Source organism: Aquarana catesbeiana, linkage group LG08, assembly GCF_042186555.1.
Source record: "Aquarana catesbeiana isolate 2022-GZ linkage group LG08, ASM4218655v1, whole genome shotgun sequence".
Lineage (NCBI taxonomy): Eukaryota > Metazoa > Chordata > Amphibia > Anura > Ranidae > Aquarana > Aquarana catesbeiana.
Genome location: NC_133331.1, coordinates 206037616 through 206059080, shown reverse-complemented (window position 1 = coordinate 206059080; position 21465 = coordinate 206037616). Strand labels below are relative to the sequence as shown.

The following is a 21465-nucleotide window of genomic DNA, read 5'->3' as shown; positions in this document are numbered from 1 at the left end:
ACTGTCAAGAACGCGGTGACGTACAACACTACGACGAGCCGAGAAAATAAGGTTCAATGCTTCCGAGCATGCGTCAAATTGTTTACGAGCATGCGTAGGAATTTTGCGCGTCGGAATTCGTACAGGCGATCGCTTTTTCGGATAACTTTTTCCGACCGAAAAATTGAGAACCTGCTCTCAATCTTTTGCTGGCGGGAAGGATTGTTGGTGCCAGGAATGGGGATAGTCAAATCTCAGAGTCGGCCGACCTACCAGGATTTTCATACATTATGGTTTTTAAAGGTTTATAAAGAATGGAAAACAAATCACATTGAATGAGTGACATTTCTGTTGTAGAAAACACCTTGGTTCTGGTAGGAAGTCTGAGAAAAACGGCCAGATTTCTTCAAGCTTACAGGAAGCCAAAATTTTTCCAAAAAAAGCACTGTACAGAACGTTGACAATGATGGGCTATAGTGGCACAAGACTATGCCAGGTTCATCTCTTGTCTATAAACAGGTAATTGAGGTTACAGTAGAAATAAAACCACCAAAATGGGACAATTAAAATTTGGAAAAATACAGAAGGACCTGGTGAATCCTAATTTCTGCTGCACCATACGGATGACAGGGTCAAAATATGATGTGCATTGTGAAAAGCGTTGGTGATTAGGTAGAAAGAAAGAATGCAGTACAAATGTGTGGTCAACAAATCTTCAAAGATGGCAAGATGCTATTGAGTCAGAATGGATCAAAATTCAAGTAGAAATCCCATTCACTCCAATGTAGCTAGTTCATATTTGTGTGCTAACACCAGTGTTGCCAACCGTCAGTATTTTTACCGGCAGCCACTTTTCTCCGGCCAGTAAATGCCAGAGACAGGAAAAGGTTGCCAGTTAAAAATATGTCTGTAACGCTTGGCTCGGAACTGAGCATGCACAGTTCCGGTCCAGAGCCGGCTGAGACCATCCCAGTGCCTGCTACAGTGTGTTCGGGCAATGCAGGCGGGGGACGGGTCTAGCAGAGCATATTGTGTGATGTCATGGTGCAAGGCAAGCCGGGAGCGGGACTGTCTTTGTTATTTGGACTGGAGTGGACTGAAGGGACCACCTGGCGTGGAGAGAGACTCACTGTGACTCAGGAGGGGAGGTGTCGTGTTGGTGAGGTGTCTGCCCACCAGCCCTGCACTTATCCCATCTAGATCCTGGGCAGCTTCGGCTTCCCCCTGAGTCTCCTCCTCCTTGGTGGCCAATACGGTCGCTTCTCCCCCCGGCCAATGGGGTCTTAAGACCCACAAAACCCACTTCCTGATTGGCTGGAAGGAGAAGCAGGAAGATAATAGCGAATATTAATTCACTATTGTCACACAACTGGGTGGGCTTAGGGTGCAGTGCTCTACGCCCCAAGCACACCCTTTTTTTGAAGCCAATTAGAGCCTCAGGCTCTAATCATGTAAAACCCATTGAAATCCATGCGTTTGGTGCCCTACGTCTAGATTAGGGGCCTCTGCGCCTCTAATGGAGCAGCCACTACTGTGCCCTCCAGTACTGCAGCGGTCACCAATTCTTGGGTCCCATGTACTTTCATTTTTGTCCGGACTTCCTTCCGGGTTCCATGTGTTCGGACTCTTCAATGGCTAGGCTGATATGACATCATTCCTGCGCATGTGGAGTGTACATTACCGCTGACAGGCAGGGGAATGCATTTTTGATAGAATAGACCATTAGGGTCTCTTCTGTTATAAGAACACTGCCTTTTTTTAATTTTTGAGTCTAGTACTACTTCACCTGAAAATAAAAGTAATCCTCATATTCTTCCTCCTCCCAGACAAAATCACAGTATTTTTTGGGTAAAGGTGGGTCAAGATGACATTAACTCAGGCCACCCCCTTCTCCCCCTCACACCTTGAGCCTCCAGGGATAATGTCACACCAGTCTCACAGCAGTCCGCTGTCTTGCACATGCGCAGTAGGGGACAGTTTTGAGTAATCATGAGATAGAATCCAACTCCCAAAGCTAAGATAGCAGAGCTGAAGATGAGAATCCTGAGCACAATTGGCTGTGTGGAAGACGGTCCTGGACTTCATTGGCTGGTAAGTACGTGTTTCTTAAACGTCAGCAGTTACACTACTTGTAGCTGCTGACTTTTATTGTTCCCATGCCTGGGTGAAGTTCCTCTTTTAAGGCATTTTGAAATATAGGACATGCTGTATTTTAGGTCTTTTAGGCATAGAAGGCAATGAAACGAAAGTTAAATGCATAAAACTCATGTGTTATGCTATTTTCTGCATTTTCATAGCATCTCCACACAAATCGGATCTCCATACAAAGTTCTTTTTCTGAAAGTTTCTTCCTCACTTTGCAAACTGAATATTCAGTAACAAAAGCAGTGCATGTATACAATGCACAGAAATACATATTATAATTCATAAAAAGGAAAAAAAAAATAAGAATAACAAATATACAAGTATTGAACCCTTTGACTAATTCAGGCTATCCGGAAGCAAAAGGGAAGCCATTTCTAGATAGGTGTACTTATTAAAATTGCCATTGTGTGCTTTTTACTTATTACTCTAAAGTTTCATTTAAAGTAACTTTTGATGCAACTTTGACAAATCATCTGCCTCTTGTATTGTATTTCTGTTACTATATTACATATAATGATTTGTAAATTCCCTGCTAGCGGCTATCCGGAAACAAGTGGAATTATTATCCTTGCTGAATGACCCAGGTGCAAAGATTATCTAATACACGGAAGAAAAGAAAATGTTATCACGTTTTCTATGGAGAACGATCAGATTCTTTGTTTCTTTCCCCCAAAGAATAAAACATGTAAAAATATAAATGTAAAATATGTAACGATTGGCCACCATTGAATCACTTTTTTGAGAAGCAAAACTAGATACATTTCTATCTATCCAATTTTAAGATTTGTACATCCCTGCCATTAAACACAGCCAGGTGAAAGACATCATTTTTTTCTGTCACAGTTTTACAGCACAGTAAAAGGGTAGCGGAAGAATACTAAGATTATCTCTCTGCTCACTCTGCTCTTTTTTCCCATAAGCATGGTCATTATTAGACCAAATCTTTCATTTCTGGCCCTCCATTCTTCCAATCGGTGGGCTGTTGTACAGGGGGGTGCAAAAGGCTGATATGACATTAAATGCAGGTATCTATACCTCTATAGAACAAATATATGTATACAGTATATAACACTGATTAGCCATAACATTAAGATCATTGACAGGTATTTGTGAATAACATTGATCATCTTGTTACAATGGCATCTGAAAGTGGGTGGGATATATTAGCAGCAAGTAAACATGTTGTTCCTGAAGCTGATGTGTTAAAAGAAGAAAAAATGGGCATTGAAGTCTGTTGTCTGTGTATGGGGCTGCACAGCCACAGACTGTTCAGGGTGCTAATGCTGACCCGTGTTCACAGCTAAAAGCACCTACAATGGGCATGTAAGCATCAGAACGGGACCACAGAGCAATGGGAGAAGGTGGCCTGGTCTAATCAATCATGGTTTTTTGTTTTTTTTTATGTCATATGGATGACTGGGTGTATGTGTGTCACTTACTTGGGGAAGAGATGGCACCAGGATCCATTATGGGAAGAAAATAGGTCAGCAGAGGCAGTGTGATGCTTTGGGCAATGCTCTGCTGAGAAACCTTGGGTCCTGCCATTCATTTGGATGTTAGTTTGACACATACCGCCTATAGATAGATAGATATAGAGGAACACAACGAGAAGTTTGTTGACTTGGCCTCCAAATTCATAAGATCTCAGTCCAATGGAACATCTAAAGGAAAGTGCTGGAAAAACAGGTCCGATTCATGGAGACCCCACCTCGCAACTTACAAAACTTAAAGGATCTACTACTGATGGCTTGGTGCCAGATACCACAGTGTACCTTCAGATTTATAGTGGAGTCCACTTCTCGACAAGTGTATACAGTATATAACAACGAGAAGTTTGTTGACTTGGCCTCCAAATTCATAAGATCTCAGTCCAATGGAACATCTAAAGGAAAGTGCTGGAAAAACAGGTCCGATTCATGGAGACCCCACCTCGCAACTTACAAAACTTAAAGGATCTACTACTGATGGCTTGGTGCCAGATACCACAGTGTACCTTCAGATTTATAGTGGAGTCCACTTCTCGACAAGTCAGAGGGCTGTTTAGGCAGCAAAAGGGGGGTAATATCCTGTTATGGGAGTGTTTCTCTGCAGCAGGGACTGGAGCACTTGTCAGGATAGAAGGAAAAGGGATGGGGCAAAATACCATCAAATTCTTGAAGAAAATCTGCTGCCCTCTGCCTGAAAGTTGTCACTGGGAAGGTTTACCTTCAAACATGACAAGGACCCAAAGCACATAGCAACAATGACCACACAGTGGTTGAAGGAGAAAAAGGTGAATGTCCTTGCATGGCCTAGTCAGAGCCCAGACTTTGAAAATCTTTAGCAGTTCTGCAAAGAAGAGTGGGCAAATATTGCAAAGTCTAGATGTGCAAAGATAGTAGAGACATATCCCAACAGACTAAAAGGCTGTAATTAAAGTGGATGTAAACCCGAAAAAAAATGTTGATTAAGGCTTGCACCTTGTACAGCATAGGATTTCATTCCATCTGTGCCCAGTCTTGCCACAAAGAGTTAATCCAGCTCTGAGCATCTCTTCTTATCTTTTTTCAGTAAGATAAAAACTGACACACAGAGAAATAGGAGTCAGTTCTTCCCACCTTGCTGTGACAGGTGATTTACATATCTCATGCACAAGCCTGAGAGAGGCATTCTGTGTACTTCCCATCCCCCCTCCTTTCTTCTCCAGCTCTCCCAGGATTTTCTGCTCCACCCCTCAGCATAATTGGGCATGCTGAAGTCATGTGGTGACTTTTCTGGTTGTTAGTGATCATAGCAGAAGTTCAGTGTAAGAAATACCCAGGAGAAAATGCATGTTGACAAGGGGAGTGTAGAGCTCCAGACAACAGACCCACCCACAGAATCTGTCGTTTTTTGGGTCTCATAACAGACAGAGGGGAGACATATGATAGGTAAGGATACATGCAGGAGGCATGTATATCCTTATAGATAATCCTTATGGCAGTAGTTTAGAAAGGATGAGAGTGGGTTTACATCCACTTAAGGGGGAGGTGACCCTTTTTCCAACTCAATGATTCTGTTTTTGTTATTGTTTTTAATTCTCCTGACATGTTAGTGTTATACCTTTCCCCTGGATGTTATATGTTGCACTAGTAAATACAGCTGGATAAAACAAAAATGGTGTCTGACTTCATTTCGGGCTGCAAAGCAATAAAATGTGATTATTAACTGCTTGCTGACCGCCGGCTGTCAATTGACGGCCAGGCAGCGCAGCTCTCCTTGCGGGCGGGCGTCATATGACGGCCTCGCTTTCCCGGCCCACCAGGGGCCGCGCACCGCATCACTGGGTACCCTGTGCGCGTGCCCAGTGGCTGCAATGTCCGCCGGGCACCCGCGATTGCTGGTAACACAGCAGGACCGTGGATCTGTGTGTATAAACACACAGATCCACGGTCCTGTCAGAGGAGAGGAGACTGATGGTGTGTTCTCAGTACAGAGGAGCACCGATCGGTGTATAAATGTGAATGGTCCCAAAAATGTGTCAAAAGTGTCCGATGTGTCCTCCGCAAAATCGCAGTCATGATAAAAATTGCGGATCGCCGCCATTACTAGTAAAAAAAAATTAAATAATAAAAATGTTATAAATCTATCCCCTATTTTGTAGACGCTATAACTTTTGCGCAAACCAATCAATATACCCTTATTGCGATTTTTTTTACCCAAAATATGTAGAAGAATACATATCGGCCTAAACTAAGGAAAAAATTTGTTTTAAAGAAAAAAAATTGGATATTTATTAAAAGTAAAAAATATTGTGTTTTTTTTCAAACTTGTCACTCTTCTTTTGTTTATAGAGCAAAAAATAAAAACGGCAGAGATGATCAAATACCACCAAAAGAGAGCTCTATTTGTGGGGAAAAAATGATAACAATTTCATCTGGGTACAGTGTTGTATGGCCGTGCAATTGTCATTCAAAGTGTGACAGCGCTGAAAGCTGAAAAATTGGTTGGGCAGGAAGGGGGTGAAAATGCACTGTATTGAAGTGGTTAAAGGGTGATTCTTTTCTATACCCACTGTATATATACAGTATATACTCGAGTATAAGCCGAGTTTTTCAGCACATTTTTCTATGCTGAACCCCCCCTCAGCTTATACTCGAGTGAGGGCAGGGATACCGGGCATTAGGCTGCTTGCCCTGTGCCGCTTTTAACTGAGGCTGCAGCGTTCCCCTCTCTCCCTCCCTTATACAGCGGGAGACCGCTGTGTCTCGGAGCTGACTCTGAAACTGTGACAAAAGTCCCGCCCTTCTCCTAGACCAGCTTGTGTGATAGACAGAACACTGCGTCTATCACACGAGCTGGTCTAGGAGGAGGGCGGGACTTTTGTCACAGCGCAGCCAAACCTTTCACACTGAGCTCCAAGATACAGTGGGAGATGCCCGCTGTGCAAACCAGGTACTGACTGCATGAATGGGCACAGTTACTACCAGGGCTGGACTGGGACAAAAATTTGGCCCTGGACTTCATCATGACCAGCCCACTTTAATTTTGAGTGTCCCCAACAGCATCCCCCTTACACCAGTGTGTCCCCAACAGCGTCCCCCTTACATCAGAGTGTCCCCAACAGTGTCCCCCTTACATCAGAGTGTCCCCACCTGCAGCCCCCTTCACATCAGAGTCCCCACCAGCAGTCTCCTTCACACCAGAGTCCCCACCAGCAGCCCCCTTCACATCAGAGCCCCCCCCAGCAGCCCCCTTCACATCAGAGCCCCCACCAGCAGCCCCCTTCACATCAGAGTCCTCACCAGCAGCCCCCTTCACATCAGAGTCCCCACCAGCAGCCCCCTTCACATCAGAGTCCCCACCAGCAGCCCCCTTCACATCAGAGTGTCCCCCATCACCTCCCCCTCCCACGTGTACTCACACTTTTGACGGCAGCTTCTTGTTCCTCTCTCCAGTCATGTGATAACAAGAGATAAGGGGAGAGAGGAAGGAAAGTGTGCTGGCTGTCTATCTCCCCCTGCAGGCTGGAGGGAGCAGAAAGCCTAATGCTCTCTCCAGCAAGTTACGGAAGCTGCTCCTCCTTACAGGAGTGAAATCGCGATCACTCACTGTCAGAGAGAAGCGGCTGCAGGACTGCACATGACCGGCCCACTGAGCCATCGGCCCACCGGGAAACTCCCAGTAGTCCCGATGGCCAGTACATGCCTGGTCACTACTAGTGAGGCTGCAAATACGGGCACATTGAGGCTGCAATGACGGGCACAATGAGGCAGCAATGATGGGTGTGAGACTACAATGGTGAGGCTGCGGTGATGGGCACAGTGAGGCTACAATGATGGGCACGGTAAGTCTGCAATGATGGGCATGGTGAGGCTGCGGTGATGGGCACAGTGAGGCTACAATGATGGGCACGGTAAGGCTGCAATGATGGGCATGGTGAGGCTGCGGTGATGGGCACAGTGAGGCTATAATGATGGGCATGGTAAGGCTGCAATAATGGGCATGGTGAGGCTGCAGTGATGGGCACAGTGAGGCTACAATGATGGGCATGGTAAGGCTGCAATGATGGGCAGTGAGGCTGCATTAATCACTTGAGGTCCGGGCCATAGCCGAATGACGGCCACAGCGCGGACCTCAATTTCCGGGAGGCTGTCATGGGACTTCCTCCCCTGTGCACGCGCACCACGCGCACCCTGCAGGGCGCGCGGTGCGGGCGCTGTGATCACCGAGTCACGGAGACTCGGATGATCACAGATCTAAATAAGGGGCGGATCCCAGGCCTTACCATGTGATTAGCTGTCAGCCAATGACAGCTGATCACACGATGTAAACAAAAGCTCGGTAATCGGTTTCATTTTCGATCACCAGCTTATGTTAAAGGGACATCAGTCCGAAGAGGAAGGAGGCACATATGCCTCATCTGAGCCTACCAGTGCCATCTGTCATTGCCACCTGCCAGTGCCCAGCAGTGCCACCTATGAATGCCCACAAGTGCCATCTATGAATGCCCACAAGTGCCACCTATCAATGCCCAGCATTGGTGCCAATCAGTGCCACCTAGCAGTGCTGCCATCAGTGTAAGCAATCTGTGCCCATTATTGCCACCCATCAATGCCCATCACTGCCACCCATCAGTGCCCATCACTGCTACCTATCGGTGCCCATCAGTGCCGCCTCATCAGCGTACATCAATAAAGGAGAAAAATTACCTGTTTGCAAAATTTTATAACAAAATATAAAAAAATATACTTTTTTTTTTTAAATTCGGCCTTTTTCAATTTTTTTTAACAAAGAATAAAAACTGCAGAGGTGATCAAATACCACCAAAAGAAAGCTCTATTTGTGGGAAAAAAATGATAAAAATTTCATTTGAGTACAGTGTTGTATGACCGCGCAATTTTCATTCAAAGTGCGACAGCGCTAAAAGCTGAAAATTGGTCTGGACAGGAGGGAGGTTTAAGTGCCCAGTAAGCAAGAGGTTAATGGGCACAGTGATGCCAGCAGCCTCTGTGTTGATGCCAGCAGCCTCTGTGTTGTCCGTGCTGTACCGCATCCTGAAAATTTATTAGTAGATGCTGCATTTCCCACCCCAGGCTTATACTCGAGTCAATACGTTTTCCCAGTTTTTTGTGGTAAAATTAGTATATATATATATATATATATATATATATATATATATATATATATATATTATACAGTAAAACCTTGGTTTGAGAGTAACTTGGTTTGAGAGCGTTTTGCAAGACAAGCAAAATTTTTTAATACATTTTGATTTGATGTACAAGCGATGTCTTGATATACAAATAGCGTCTTGTCACAACTGAGTATAAAAGAGGTGCCTCTAACTGTAGCAATATGGTTACATTTAATGAATGTACAACATTTAGTAACATATTGCTACACTTAGAGGCGCCTCGCTTCTCTTTTATACTCTGTAGCTCCTGCTGGATTTTGCTTCTAATCCCCTTGTGGAGGCTTCCATGTGTGGATGGACATTTTATGGTTACACAACCTATCACATTGCTAGAATCTTTTTATATGGACTATAAACTGAAGGACCTATGAATAAATGGTTGTGGAACGAATAATTTGAGTTTCCATTATTTCTTATGGGGAAATTTGCTTTGATATACAAGTGCTTTGGATTACAAGCATGTTCCTGGAACGAATTATGCTCGCAATCCAAGGTTTTACTGTATATATATATTTATGGTCGAAACCCTTCAGCCGAGACAGATGTGAACCACATAAACAAGAGAAAAAAATTACAACATAACATAGACCTGAGGTGTGCCCTGGTCTGCTGGCCGGTATGCCAAAAAGGGGGCATACCCAAGATAAGTATTGGATGATTATGGAGAGAAATGTGCCGAGAAGTGCCCTGAAAAGGGGGTGGGAGGGAGGGTATTGCGCACCGGAACCGACAAAGACCACATGTGAGTGGTCTGCCTAAATACCAACCAAACTCCTGAGATAAATTCAGGCCACCATACTGGCCTTCTTATATATGTATACAACATATATTGTACAACAAAATGATTTCCTAACGAATACCTAGCTTATAGACTATAAAAAAGTTAAATGTAAAAAAAAAGTAAAAAAATGTATTATAACACTAACAAATGTAGCTGTCATCACTGATTGGTGTGTAGAGTGTATTTGGGCAGGGCAGGGGTTTTTGTTCCCAGATCCTCATTTGTCACATGACATATCACTTTGGTCACCGTTGTACATTATCATGACTTGTGGAAAATTTTGTGATTCCTACAATGAAGCGAAAGGACTGATTGTGCTGAGAATTTCCCTGTGACTGTCATGGGACAATCGCCAGCTCAGTGTAAAGAAAATGAGTTCCTCTTTCCAATAAAACCGCTCGCTGCATTTCCATTTTCAATGAAAAGCTCTGTCTGAGGCTCTTTAATTTCTCGCCCCCACTTCTCCCTCCCACGTATATATTGTGGGCTGAATCTCCCCCTGTGTAAAATCCCCAGCTTTCTCCATACGATGAAGCAAATAGCAGCTCCCTGGGATAAAGCATGTTACAAATGATTACTTTTACACATGTAACACTGATGCTGTGCTATTATGATTTCTGTGACTTACACTGGAATAATTGATGACGTGTGTTGTCATCATCTATAATTGCAGATTAGTGACATCGCCGCTATAGTGAATTAGCAGCTCCCTGCGGTGTAAAATAACACCTGGGCTGTCCGAGAATCGGATTTGGCTCAGGAAGTCCCTGTACTAGGGTCACATCATACTGTACAATGGTAAACTGCAGGGCTGCCAACCATTATTAAGAACATTTTATTTTACCGGTAAACCCACTAGAAAGGGCGTCATCTGTGCTTTCTGATCAGTTCACATGAATAATGTATCCACAATGCAATTTGATTTTTATCTGAACAAAAAAATGGCAATATCTCATTTCCATACGTTATCTTTTTGCACATAAGATTTACGCTTGGCTTGTTTCATTGCCAGTAGCCATCATTAATGTTCAATTTTAAGCTCACATCAGGAGAACAGAAATCTAGAAAAAAATGTGTATATATATATATATATATATATATATACAGTATCTCACAAAAGTGAGTACACCCCTTACTCACATTTTTGTAAATATTTTATTATATCTTTTCATGTGACAACACTGAAGAAATGACACTTTGCTCCAATGTAAAGTAGTGAGTGTACATCTTGTATAACAGTGTAAATTTGATGTCCCCTTAAAATAACTCAACACACAGTCATTAATGTCTAAACCGCTGGCAACAAAAGTGAGTACACCCCTAAGTGAAAATGTCCAAATTGGGCCCAAAGTGTCAATATTTTGTGTGGCCACCATTATTTTCCAGCACTGCCTTAATCCTCTTGGGCATGGAGTTCACCAGAGCTTCACAGGTTGCCACTGGAGTCCTCTTCCTCCATGTTGACATCACAGAGCTGGTGGATGTTAGAGACCTTGTGCTCCCCCGCCTTCCATTTGAAAACAAACCCCCCCCAGCGGTGCGGAACTGACACCTCCCCCCCCCCACGGGCGGTCCAGCACTTACTTACGTGTGGGGGGCTGTGGTGTCCTCTCCTCTTCTCCTGGAGTGCGGTCAGCGGCAGCTCCGGTGTCTGCTCCTCAAGCTTGTGTCTTGTGTCAAGCTTGTGTCTCCTCTTCCGCCAAAGCGATAGGCATCCAATAGGATCGCCTGATGCTTTGGCCAACCGGATAACAGGTTTCAGGACCTGCCTCCTGATTGGCGGGGAGGAACTTTAGTGTGAAAATAGCAAAAGTGAATTTGCTATTGTTACACAACAGGGTTGGATCAGAGCACAATGCCCTGCGCTCTAAGGCCACCCTTTTTTGAAGCCTATTAGAGCCTCTGGTTCTAATCAGGTGCTTAAAAAATAAATCCACCCCACATTGGAATCCATGGTCCTGCACTCTGATATGTAGATTAGGGGGCCGGATGCATGCATAGGGATAGGGGAAGCGGTGCCCATGCGCCCTCTATGGACGGGCCGCCACTGATATATATATTTCAGAACCTTTCAGCTTTGAGTCCCTGGGCACATCCAACAACTGACAGTATCTGCATGCATTTTGCTGTATATGTTCTTCATATGCTTAAAGCGAAACTAAAGGCAACATTTAAAAACTTACAAGCCAGCAGGCTACGTATTGCAAGTCTCTTCTGTAATAAAATAAACCTACCTCACCACCACCACAAAAAAACCACTGTGCCACCACAAAAAAAAAAAATCCTCAGGTGATACACAGAGATAAAACAAACCCTCCTACATAAGTTTATCTGTTTATCCACAGTCTTCTATTCTCTACACCTGTTTGGAGTCCAGAATTTACAAAGCTTGTCTTCGCTTTTAGAGAATTCAGACTGAAATGTGGCTTTGAAATTGTGCGAGTTCAAATGAACTGGCACGATTTCAAAACCGTGTTCAGTGTAAACGAGGGCTTAGGGGGAGAATTACTAAAACTGGTGCACACAGAATCTGGTGCAGCTGTGCATAGTAACCAATCAGCTTCTAACCTCACCTTGTTCAATTAAGCTTTGACAATAAGCCCACGTTCACATTGAGCCGTTTTGACATGCGGTTGGACATGTCAAAACGCACGCCAAATCTGAGCCTATTGCCGGCAATGGCACCATCCAAATTGGTGCGACGCCGACTTTGCGGCGCTGCACCGACTCCCAAAAGTAGTTTCTGCACTACTTTTGGCTACTTCGAGGGTGATTTCAATACACATCTGTGCATGAACCTGCACAGATGTCTGTCATATCACCCCCGAAGTCGGACGGGTCGGACGCCATCCATGTCCTTACCTTAGGAGGTGGTGCTGGTGATCCGGGGTAGGGCTCCTGGAAGTTGCCCCTCCACCTGCTGCAGCTTGCTGTGACATCTGGCTGAATAGGAAGTGGGTCCTGAGACCCGACCCGAATAGGAAGTGAGTCCTAAGACTCCCTGGCCAATCGGGTCTCAGGACCCGCTTCCTGTTTGGCCAGGAGGAGAATCAGGAAGACAATAACAAATATTAATTCGCTATTGTCACACAACTGGGTGGGCTCAGGGCGCAGTGCTCTGCTCCCCGAGCCCACCCTCAACTCTAATCATGTGCTTTAAAAAAAAAAACCATTAAAATCCATGCGTCCAGCGCCCTGCATGTACAGGGCCGGGCGCATGGATTAGGGGGGCGGCACCCCTGCGCCCTGTATGGAGCAGTCGCCACTGGTACACACTATAGAGGGATATGCTTTATTCATATTTCATGTCTGAGGTTTACAACCACTTTAACTGGGCTGCACATGTGCAGCTCAGTTTACATCTCAGACACAGTTTCCATGTTTCGGGATAACCTACTCCTGTGCATGCGGTACAACATCTCACACTCAATCAAAATGTGAAAGACCAGCCCCCAGAAGGAGTTGGGGAGAAAATGCTGGCACCAGGTGAGGGACCCCTAGCAGACTTCAGGGCATTGAAAAGGAGGTGAATATGGTGCCTTTAGAACCCAAAAACATACTGTAGTTAATTGGCTTCTTGTCCATCGGACCCTAGAGTGAGTATGACCAAGGTAGGAACATAAAGCTGGGTACACAGGAGTAGAATTTTGTTCAAACATTCATACGAAAATCTTTATTCGAGGCATTTTTCTGAGCCTGCTCGGGTGCTCCCATAGCAAGCTGCATGCTCTGGGGGCACTCAGCAGGTGGGAGGGGCCAGGAGCGCCTATGGGGGAAGAGGAGGATCGGGGCTACTCTGTGCAAAACCACTGCACAGAGCAGGTAAGTATAACATGTTTGTTTGTTTCTTTGTTTTTTTTAAACAATAAGACTTTACTATCACTTTAATCTTTTGAGTCCTCTTTTCCAAACACCTTGCATAAAATAAATGTATAATATTGTTATTGATAAGATTCTGCATAAAGTACAGAGTGCAATTAGATTTGATAAGATCATGAAACAAGAAGGAGACATTTTCAAGGTTTGCTGCCTTAGGCTCCTCCCCCCACCCCACCCCCAACTGTTCCCCCTTTAGCTGCAGAGTAAGCATCCGGGAGAGTCCACATGCCGCTGCTGTGATGCTTTGCTTTATGGTCACTGCAGGAATTGTCCCCCCTGCTGCTATGCCCATCGATTGCGACTGCTCTGCAAATACCCCACAACTGTGTGCAAAGCAGGTGGTTGTGGTGTGCTGGTGCAGGGTTTAAGGGGTACAGCAACCAGTGAGGAGGCAATACACGCCTCCTCGCTGCCTGTCAAATGTTCCCTGAAGAGAATTTAATGCAGATAAAGCACCACAAGAGTTTAATTACCACCTAATCAGCCACAGAACCCGTGTAATTCACATGTGTTCGGGTTTAAAGGGATGAGGTGGCAACCCTACAGCCAAAGCTCAAGTGAACAAGCCCTAAGACTTTAAGAAGATATTAAAGCAAAATGCTGTTTGAGACCTGCTACTGTCAGATAAAGTCACTTTATTGGTACTCATAGGGTCAATATGTCTATTGTCCGATTTATTCCAGTAGGTTCAGTTTATATTTATACAATGTAAGTTCAGGCCAGTAAATTGTGACACAGAAAAGTGACGGCAGAAAAAGACAGAGTAGTCCATCAAGTCTGCCCATTTTTTTTGTTTGTTTTTGTTTTTTCGTTAACTTTTTTGTCTGAATATAGATCTATGTTTGTCCCAAGCATGTTTGAAGCCATTGTTGTTGACTATCTCACTACCTCTGCTTGTAGTTTATTCCAAGCATCAACTACCCTTTCAGTAAAATAATACTTTCTAAGATTAGTTTTGAACTTTCCTCCAGTTAGTTTGAGGACATGTCCCCGTGTTCTTGATTTTGGTTTCATATTAAAAAAACTGACCCCCTGAACCTTATTCATCCCCTTGATGTATATAAAGGTTTTAATAATGTCTCCCCTTTCCCTTCTTTCCACCAGACTGTACATATTAAAGTGGAGTTCCACCCAAAAATAGAAGTTCTACTTTTTGGAATCCTCCCCCCCTCCGGTGTCACATTTGGCACCTTTCAGGGGGAGGAGGGAGCAGATGCATGAGCAGTAGGGAACCAGAAAGTGAAGCCGCACGGCTTCACTTCCTGATTCCCTTACCGAGGATGGCGCCGGCAGCAGCCGAGAGCCAACGGACAGATCGGCTTTGGCTGCCGACATTGTGGGCTTCCTGGACAGGTAAGTGTCCATTTATTAAAAGTCAGCAGCTGCAGTATTTGTAGCTGCTGGCTTTTAATTTTTTTTTTTTTTCGTTGGACCTCCGCTTTAAGTTTCTGAAGTTGCTTGCAATATGTTTTATTCCCAAGACCTTTCACCATTTTTGTTACCGTCTCTGGACTTGTTCTATCTATCTTTCTGTAAGTGAGGTCTCCAGAACTGGATACAGTATTCTAAATGAGGTCTCACTAGATCTTTATAGGGGAATCAGAACCTCCTTCTTCTCCTGCTGGCAATCCCTTTAGTGATGCATCCTAGAATTCTATTTGCTTTTCCCATTCCCTGGTCACAATGTAAATGTACAAAGTACTGTACATGTTCACTAGATTCCTCCAGCAGATAGGATATTTCAGTGATTATATTGTTGCCTCTCATTAAAACACTATCCATGGTGTGTGGCTAGGGTGGTGATAGCCAGGTTATCCATGCTTGTTATAGAGCAGCTATTCTCATTCAAGGTTCCATAGAATCCTAGGGTTCCTCCCGAAATTGTTAGGGGTTCCTTAAACAATGAGCAATTTCTTCCTCTCAGATAAGTCACCTCTGACAGCACTAATCTGTTCAGCTTTTCAGGGAGGGAATTTTTCCCAATGACCTCAAATGTAAGGAGCATTCTTCCCACTGACCATCTCACTAATGTACCATTAGCTTTGAACATAGCAATTATTAGCAGGTTCTCTGAGAGCGAAAAGAGATTTCGAGGCTTCCCCATTGTAAAATAAAAGGCTCTTACAGAGTGTAGTAGATGGTAATAATCTATATTTCTTTGGCATCAAGAATGTTAAAAGCCTGACACTAACAATAAAATCACACAAGTACTAGTTTTAAACAGGTACTTTTGTCAACCCTAATCACTTAGGCCTTTCTCCAGCATCTGACATATGTGAAATTCTATAAGAAACAGTGCAAATATCAATAGTGTGCAGGACACCAGAGCGTTGTGACAATGGTTGTGGCATTTATTTAATCACTTTTTATCAATAGCTTTCACAATCACATATTTCAAAAACCTCTGGCTGTGAATTCTAACCTTTCTAACTCCATTAGGGCTTTTTTAAGGCTCATTCACACCTGAGCGTTTTGGAGCTCGAAGCTCCAAAACGCTCAGGGAGAAAAAAAATGAGTGCATCTCTATGGCAGTGGTTCACATCCCCATTCCAAAATGCCTGAAGCTAAATGCCTGAGCCTCAAAAAAAGTTTTGGAGCTACTTTGTAGCTCAATTTGAGCAGATTGATGCGTTTTGGGGAATTTTGAGTCCCACGTGCGCAATTTGTGCCTTTTTAAACTATGTCCACACAGCAATAAGTGATGTCACAGATGATACTGTTTTCTATAGCCTAATACAAAAACACCTGGAGCTCAAATGCTGTAGCAAAATGTGCATAAACGTGCAAACACGTGCAAAAAAAACCACATGAAAAATATGTGCAAAAATGCTCAGCTGTGGATGCAGCCTTAAAATGAACCCTGCCTTCCCTAAGCTCTCTCTCAAGGATGTTGTGGTAGGATTTTCAGAGGGGTCTGCTCTGGGGTCCTGCTCTTGAAGCACCAGCCCAATGCTGAAGTATGTATACAGGGCTGTATTTTTTATATTAGGCACAGAAGGCATATGCCTATAGAGGCAGCTTTACCCTGTATAACTATTGGACACACACATGAGTATAAATAGTAATTTCATATGATTATTTACACATTATCATATCACTGTAATCCAGATAAAGACCCGGGAGAGAAGAAAATGTTTTGTGTAAAAGAAATGATCCAAGCAGATGGGTTTTACTAAGGGCACCAAAGTTGTCTGCCCGAATCCTACACCGATAGGAATCTAGTCCTGGGTGTGTATAGCAGGGGCCTGGACACCTACACAGCTTTCCTAATATAGGTAGATGGACCCTAATGTCTTGGATAGATGACCCTAATGTCTTGGGTAGATGAACCCTAATGTCTTGGGTAGATGAACCCTAATGTCTTGGGTAGATGGACCTTAATGTATTGGGTAGATGGACCCTAATGTCTTGGGTAGATGGAATCCAACGTCTTGAGCAGATGGACCCTAATGTCTTGGGTAGATGGACCCTAATGTCTTGGGTAGATGGACCCTAATGTCTTGGCTGGATGGACTCTAATGTCTTGGGTAGATGGACCCTATTGTCTTGGGTAGATGGACCCTAATGTCTTGGGTAGATGGAATCTAATGTCTTGGGTAGATGGACCCTAATGTCTTGGGTAGAAGGACCCTAATGTCTTGGGTAGATGGAATCTAATGTCTTGGGTAGATGGACCCTAATGTCTTGGGTAGATGGACCCTAATGTATTGGGTAGATGGAATCTAATGTCTTGGGTAGATGGAACCTAATGTCTTGGGTAGGTGGACCCTAATGTCTTGGGTAGATGGAATCTAATGTCTTGGGTAGATGGACCCTAATGTCTTGGGTAGATGGAATCTAATGTCTTGGGTAGGTGGACCCTAATGACTTGGGTATATGGAATCTAATGTCTTGGGTAGGTGGACCCTAATGACTTGGGTAGTATTGCATAGGGCAGGAGGAAAATGAAAAAAATGGAGCTACTGTATTGTAAGTAGACTGAGCAGATTTTAAATTTCTAACTAAAATTTATTTTAATTACTGACTTTGTTAAAAGCTTGCTCTATCTCTGAAGGACAAGTGAGATGAAATATTTACACAAATGTGTGAGAGTAAAAATCATTAGTGACTCACCAAGGGGAGGGGGGTGACTTTTTACCAAGAATGAGTCAGTGCCAACCTCTCTTTATCTTCAGCATACAGACCTCTCCGCTTTTATGTACTGGAATTAAAGTAGAACTAAATGCAAAACTTTTTCATGTTGGCTAAGGGAGGGTTATATAACCCCTGTCAGGTTTTTTTTCCATCTGTATCTCATTGGGGAGATTTACCTTCACTTCCTCTCCCATAGCCAAAACAGAAAGTGAGAGGGAATCCCTACTACTTACAGGATTTTTTTAACTTTCACTTTCAATGATTATGGTAAACAGGAGAAATAGAGGGGGTGAATCTCCCTAACAGGAGGACAGACAGCAATAAAAACTGACAGGTGTTCTAATCCCTCTCCACTCTATCCAAAACTATATAAATAAAAAAAAAAGTTTAAATATAATTGTTAGTAAAATGATCTAAAAGTTGTCTTGCTATATATATATACAAAATATTTGGAGCTCTGTGCAGTCAGCTGCTTTGTGAATCACGTTATTCTGCCACGCTATATCATGTCTGTGATAGACGGTTGTCAAGGGCAATGTCAGTAATGACGAAACACGTTGGGTGAAGTCCTGCAATCCTGCAATAAGTCTGGTGTCTGGGGGGTGAATGAGTTTGGTGACTACTGGCTGGCGGTTCATGTGCAGACAGTGCTGCTCAGATTTGAGTCTTGTATTATGTGGAGTGCTATCTGCTGTGTTATAATTGAATGTGAAACTTTATTTTTTTTTATCATTAAACATTTGTCTTCCTTAAGCCTGATTGCCTGCTCCGTGGCTGAGTGTCTGGGTCCATTGATCAGACTGCTGTCTAGTCCTGGAAGTAAAGGGGACACCATTGGGAGGGGTCTTTGCTGGCTCCATGATCCGTCCTGTTCCTGGGAGTAAAGTAACCCGTGTATGTTACCTTTGTGCTGAGGACCAAATAGAAAAGGGCAGAGGGCACCCCACAACGGCTTGGTGACGGGTCTGGCACGCTCTCACTGAATTGTTCAAGTGCGTTGGAGTCTTTGGACTTTTATTTTCACACGTTTTGCACTGAATTGTTGCTTTAATGGACTCATTGTCCCATGATTTATATTGACATACATGTCTGATTATTTTATTGTTGGATTGTTTCACATGCAATACTGAGTTCTCATTAGTGCAGGACTTACACATATACTATATGATTCTATACACATATACTATATGATTCTATACACATATACTATATGATTCTATACACATATACTATATGATTCTGAGGGGATGGGTTCGCTTTATGTCTGTAGCTTGGGTTTTGGGCTTGTGTGTGAATGTATTATTATTTATCATATACTGTATGGGGCTTCCTGTGTGCAATTACTTCATATACACAGGGAAGTTCTCCCTCATTATATAGTGTATGGGGCTTAATGTATACTATTACTTTGTATATACGGGAAGTTGTCCCTCATTATATAGTGTATGGGGCTTCATGTATACTATTACTTTGTATATACGGGGAAGTTCTCCCTCATTATATAGTGTATGGGGCTTCATGTATACTATTACTTTGTATATACGGGGAAGTTCTCCCTCATTATATAGTGTATGGGGCTTCATGTATACTATTACTTTGTATATATGGGGAAGTTCTCTCTCATTGTATAGTATATGGGGCTTCATGTATACTATTACTTCATATACACGGGAAGTTCTCCCTCATGATATCATATATGGGGCTTCATATATACTATTACTTTGTATACACGGGGAAGTTCTCCCTCATGATATCATATATGGGGCTTCATGTATACTATTACTTCATATACACGGGAAGTTCTCCCTCATGATATCATATATGGGGCTTCATATATACTATTACTTTGTATACACGGGGAAGTTCTCATGATATCATATATGGGGCTTCATGTATACTATTACTTCATATACACGGGGAAGTTCTCCCTCATGATATCATATATGGGGCTTCATATATACTATTACTTTGTATACACGGGGAAGTTCTCCCTCATGATATCATATATGGGGCTTCATGTATACTATTACTTCATATACACGGGAAGTTCTCCCTCATGATATCATATATGGGGCTTCATGTATACTATTACTTCATATACACGGGAAGTTCTCCCTCATGATATCATATATGGGGCTTCATATATACTATTACTTTGTATACACGGGGAAGTTCTCCCTCATGATATCATATATGGGGCTTCATATATACTATTACTCTGTATACACGGGAAGTTCCCGCCTATGACATCACACATGGGACTTATAGTTCTCCCTCTGCTCTATAGGTGTGTGGTGTCGGTGTTCTCCCACCTCAGGTGAGGTGACGGTCCCTGTAAGCTCTCAGAGGGGCGGAGCCGGTGTACAGTATACAGTATATAAATGATAAATATATGAATATGAGCTTCCATAAAAGGCGAATGGGCGGGGCCGGAGCGGAGCGCGGAGGAACAGAACTACAAAACAAGATAGCAGCGCCGTCCTATGTGAGTCTATGAGAGGGAGGAGAGGAGAGAAGAGCTCTACATCAGACATCAGTGTGCGGGGAGAGGAGAGCCGTGTACGGGGAGAGGAGAGCTGTGTGCGGGGATTATTATGTACACAGACTAGATACTGAGGAGTGCCCGGGAGAGGAGAGACCTCCATTCTTCACCCTCATAGGATCCGGAGCACCTGTGTGTATGGTGCCCAAAATGAGGGTAAGTCCTGTCTTCTCTTCTAGGACTGAGCTCTGGGCTCATCCCAGCAATCCCAGTGTGTCCAGTCTGGGGGCGGGGCCACCACTACATATCTCACCTGCTGTTATGTATGCTGTCATGTGTGCACCTGTCTGCTGTTATTGAGGCTGTCTGATCGGATCTTTGCTGCTGTCATGGGCACCTGTCTGCTGTCATGTGTGATTCTGTTTGATCTGATCTCTGCTGCTGTCATGTGTGCTCCTGTCTATACTCATCACTTCTGCTGTCATGTGTGCTCCTGTCTATACTCATCACTTCTGCTGTCATGTGTGCTCCTGTCTATACTCATCACTTCTGCTGTCATGTGTGCTCCTGTCTATACTCATCACTTCTGCTGTCATGTGTGCTCCTGTCTATACTCATCACTTCTGCTGTCATGTGTGCTCCTGTCTATACTCATCACTTCTGCTGTCATGTGTGCTCCTGTCTATTCTCATCACTTCTGCTGTCATGTGTGCTCCTGTCTATTCTCATCACTTCTGCTGTCATGTGTGCTCCTGTCTATTCTCATCACTTCTGCTGTCATGTGTGCTCCTGTCTATTCTCATCACTTCTGCTGTCATGTGTGCTCCTGTCTATACTCATCACTTCTGCTGTCATGTGTGCTCCTGTCTATACTCATCACTTCTGCTGTCATGTGTGCTCCTGTCTATACTCATCACTTCTGCTGTCATGTGTGCTCCTGTCTATACTCATCACTTCTGCTGTCATGTGTGCTCCTGTCTATTCTCATCACTTCTGCTGTCATGTGTGCTCCTGTCTATTCTCATCACTTCTGCTGTCATGTGTGCTCCTGTCTGCTGTGATCACTGTCCCTCTCATGTGTTCCTGCGCTAGAAGCTTTTTTGCTTAAACAAGAAGCCTCCTTTTCATCTGGGAGGTGTTCTCCTGTGTGTAGGACTCCTGTGGTCATGTGTAGTAGAGCTCGGAGCTGGCTGTTGTCCTTTATTTCCAGGGACAAGGATTAGGAAGTGTCCCTTGTATTGCAGACTGATCAGTGTGGCAGTTCTGACCTATTACTGTACTCTCCTGTATCTGCTCCTCACTGTCCTGAACCCATACAGTCCATGTCATGTAGAACTAGCAGTCCCTGTATTTGTATATATGTGTCCTGTGTGCTTTCCCTGGAGGTAGGTGGATGATGTCTCCATCCAG

The 21465-nt window shown here is 43.8% G+C and overlaps 1 protein-coding gene across 2 annotated transcripts in view; it reads left to right on the top strand.

The window, feature by feature from the left end:
• The window catches only part of RASGEF1A (RasGEF domain family member 1A), a 651322-nt gene that overhangs the window by 573058 nt on the left and 56799 nt on the right, over positions 1–21465 (top strand). Inside the window, exon 1 of one of the 2 annotated variants that reach the window (XM_073596846.1) lies at positions 19873–20271. The exons of the other annotated variant lie outside the window; for it this stretch is intronic. Within the exon in view, the coding sequence (XP_073452947.1) occupies positions 20254–20271 (18 nt within the window). The 5' untranslated portion in view covers positions 19873–20253. Of the gene's footprint in view, positions 1–19872; positions 20272–21465 lie in introns of those variants that run through there. 2 annotated transcript variants of the gene reach the window in all.